Genomic DNA, 3,463 nt, shown 5'->3' on the forward strand with positions numbered 1-3,463 from the left:
TGGGATGAAAAGAGGAAAGTGAAGGAACCGACGAGGAAATTTCGCTGCCTACCTTTTATACTCGACGCCCAGTTCGCGCGCTGCCAATTTTTTGGCGGCCGATTTCCGCGCCGCCGTTTCGCCCGCGATTTGGCGAAAATGGGCGCGGGCGCGCTGGGGCGAGCCAAAATTGGTCGTGATCCAGGTGGAGGCCAAAAGGGTCGGGCGTGACCAATATTTTGGTAAGGCAACTATTGGTAGTCATCCAAACAGCCCCTCCGTGCTTATGCGGATAAGAAGGATGGCCCTGTTCTCTGTCCAAGTATTGGAACAAGCTTTGACTCTATTGACGAGGCTTATGAGTTCTACAATCTTTATTCATGGGAATGTGGTTTTGGAGTTAGGCCCGCGAAAAGTAGACTGAGTGTCGACAGGAAGAGATGCATGCAAGAGATCATGTGTGCGTGTGCGGTATGTAATTTGGAACCCGCACATTTATTATGCTAGAGCCTTATGTTAAGGTGCAATGAGTATGATTTCTGGCATTTGACAAGTTGGATCTGCTTTTTTTGCCCTTTGCAGGGCAAACCAGTCAGGGAGAACAGCCGCTCGTCCAGGTGTGTGGCTGCAACGCCATGATAAGGCTGTTGCGGTCAAATGACAAAGGGTGGTATATTGCAGAACACAAAGATGCGCATAATCACCCGCTGTCTTTGACGTGTGGGTAGAAGGTGCACTGGAAGTCTCATAGACATATAGATAGATACACCAAGGATCTAGTGAAACAGTTGAGAGACAATAATGTGGGGCTTGGAAAGGTGTTCAACATCGTTGGTAGTTTTTTCGGTTCAATAGATAATGTGCCATTTACAAAGAGGTCATTGAAGACACTATGTAGGAAACTAACAGAGAGTAGTCTGACATGGATGCAGTGAAGACGATGGAGATTCTGTCTGAGATGAAGGCTAATGATCCTGATTTCAATTACACAGTACAAGTGGATGAGGAGAGCCGTATAAAAACACTGATGTGGGTAACAAGCAGAGGTTTTGATCAGTACAGGTGCTTCGGAGATGCAATAACTTTTGATACAACATACCGTACCAATCTATACGATATGCCTTTCGGTCTTTTTGTTGGAGTTAACAATCACTTTCAAAGCATAATTTTTGGTGGCGCAATGATGAGGGATGAGAAAGAGGACACATTCAAGTGGATAGTCAGGGAGTTCATCCGCATGGTTGGCGGGAAACACCCGCAGACGATTCTTACTAGTTAGTAACAAATGAACTGTGCTGCTCTTGACTTGTTGCATATTGTTGACAAAAAATATAGATGTGTTGAGCGTAATGTGTGATTAAAATGTAATGCAGATCAGGCGCGTGCTATGGAGCTGGCTATTGAGGTAGAACTACCAAACACAGTACACCGTTGGTGTAAGTGGCACGTTTTGAAGAAGGCGAATGAGTCGATGGGTGTGCTCTGGAGCAAGAACAGTAATTTTAAGATGGAGTTCCACAAGCTTGTACATCACATGATCACAGAGGAAGAATTTGGAGCTGGTTGGCAGGACATGTTGGAAAAGTACAACTTGAGGAAGCATCCATTCCTGACGCAAATATATGAGGTGCAGCATAAGTGGGCAAAGCCATATTTTAGAGGCGTGTTTTGTGCAAAGATGAATAGCACACAACGAAGTGAAAGTGCTAACCATCTGCTGAAGGGTTATGTTCCATCGGGGTGCCCTATGCACCTTTTCTTGAAACAATTCGAAAAGCTTCAGTTTGACAGGGAGTCAGAAGAGAGCTTCCAAGAGAAGAGTACATTGCTAGTAAGTTTTCAGCTGAGAAAAACTGTCCTAGAATGGTTTCGTGTTAACCTTGTTTATACTGACTTCGTGTGCTCTTGTGTGTTCTGTTTATTTGTAGAGTGGTGTCTCGCTTCGACTAAACCTGCCAATAGAGAGGCATGCTAGCAAGGTGTACACCCGAGCCATGTTCGAGAAATTTGATGAAGAACTATATAAATGTGGCACACATGTATTGGATGAGATTGTGCCGAGAAAGATTTATAAATCAACCCATATAGATGCGGCGGCAAGAGAAAAATGGAGTAAGGTAGAGTTCAAGATCGAAGTGAATGATGATGAGAGTTTTTTTAGTTGCGAATGTGGCACATTTGAACACTCTGGCTTGGTGTGTTGCCATGCATTGCAGGCAAGGGTTGTTTTTGCTTGCTCTCCTCTGGCTGTAGTTATGAGTCATTTGCTGCATAATGAAAACAATTCACTGGTTTCAATGTAGGTTATGGTGTTCTTCCGTCTATCGAAGATACCCGAGAAACATATAATGAAACGATGGACAAGAGATGCACGTGATGTTCTCCCTGCATATTTGGTACGGTACCAAAGAGACAGAGGCCCTCCTTCTAGTGACACATTCAGGCATCACACAATGTACATGAAGGCGCTTGAATGTGTGTTGCTTGGTGATAGTAATGTTAAGTGCTATGATGTTTTCATGGCTATGATGAAGGAGGTGCAAGCCGCTCTGGTGCCGTTAAGCAGTGATAAGGATGGCATGGGACTAGCAGAAAGGGAACAACAAAATCAGCTACTTGTTCAGAACGAGCAAGAGACACTTGAGTTGCAAGGCTGTGCGACAAGGTCTCACTGTGATGGTGAATCAAGTTGTTCAGTGATTGTAGGACAACAGAAAAAACGGCCGAGGGGTAGACCTACAACAAGCCGTGACAAAGCTCTGTATGAAGAACATTTGAAGAGATTGCAGTTCTGCACGATCTGTAGGAGTCAGGGCCACAAATGCACAACTTGCCCAGAGAGAGGCGATGTGCCCAAGGCGCCAAGGAAATTGCCAAAGTGTTTAAATTGTGGTGTGCTTGGACACAGGAGTAATGCTTGTGGCACCAAGAAATCTGGACCGTTCGAGCCTAATTTTCTGTAAGCGAGACTGCTGCACGCTGTGCCTTCATTTTCATCTTCGCCAGGACCAAGGACTGCATACGAATTTGTCATCTAAACACGCGCATTTCATACTTAATGTTGGCGGTGATGGAATTTTTTTTCTGTAGGCTGCAAATCTTAGCTTTGCGTGTGATAGCTTGCTGTTGCTGATGTTGTGATTTGTAGAGAAAACTGCAATCTTTGGGATATCATTTTTATTTGGGTGTGCTTAATTGAGTTGGTAATCGCAAGTCTCTTTCAGAACCGTTGTTTTGGGTCGAAGGCATATGCTTGGCAAAAACTGGGGAGATGGACCTTGGCCTCCGTATGTGCGTGTGGTTAATAGTGATGTGACAGAGCCAAGAGACGAGCGATGACCAAAGCCGAAATGACAGAGGCACGAGGCTAGTTTTTCCTAGGACGTTTGATTATAGCATGGGCGCATGGTGAGCATGCCTAGTCTGCGGACACAGGTGTGCCTGTCGCATGGCACATGCATTCAATGCCTGCTCGCATGTCTCT

General features: G+C 45.1%; 1 protein-coding gene across 3 annotated transcripts; it reads left to right on the plus strand.

Annotated features, from left to right (window-relative positions):
• Positions 1 to 259: 259 nt before the first annotated feature.
• Positions 260 to 3,205, plus strand: LOC125510486 (protein FAR1-RELATED SEQUENCE 5-like). Of its 3 annotated transcripts, XM_048675686.1 has the most exons (6): positions 260 to 450; positions 562 to 797; positions 912 to 1,253; positions 1,353 to 1,810; positions 1,908 to 2,195; positions 2,283 to 3,205. In XM_048675686.1, the coding sequence occupies exons 3-6, from the start codon at positions 920 to 922 to the stop codon at positions 2,940 to 2,942; spliced, it is 1,740 nt and encodes a 579-aa protein (XP_048531643.1). In that variant the 5' UTR covers positions 260 to 450; positions 562 to 797; positions 912 to 919; the 3' UTR covers positions 2,943 to 3,205. The 3 variants fall into 3 exon arrangements, with proteins under 3 accessions (XP_048531643.1, XP_048531642.1, XP_048531644.1); XM_048675685.1 differs by having other exon boundaries at positions 562 to 1,253; XM_048675687.1 differs by having other exon boundaries at positions 562 to 1,253; positions 1,908 to 2,096.
• Positions 3,206 to 3,463: the final 258 nt, after the last annotated feature.

The sequence above is a fragment of the Triticum urartu genome, chromosome 5 (genome assembly GCF_003073215.2).
Source record: "Triticum urartu cultivar G1812 chromosome 5, Tu2.1, whole genome shotgun sequence".
NCBI lineage: Eukaryota > Viridiplantae > Streptophyta > Magnoliopsida > Poales > Poaceae > Triticum > Triticum urartu.

Excerpts from the sequence above, each read along its gene's own strand:
- LOC125510486 (XM_048675685.1), top strand. The coding sequence starts at position 902 with ATGGATGCAGTGAAGACGATGGAGATTCTGTCTGAGATGAAGGCTAAT. Across the intron at positions 1,811-1,907 it reads AAGAGAAGAGTACATTGCTA|AGTGGTGTCTCGCTTCGACT; the intron begins GTAAGTTTTCAG and ends GTTTATTTGTAG. Across the intron at positions 2,196-2,282 it reads TGTGTTGCCATGCATTGCAG|GTTATGGTGTTCTTCCGTCT; the intron begins GCAAGGGTTGTT and ends GTTTCAATGTAG.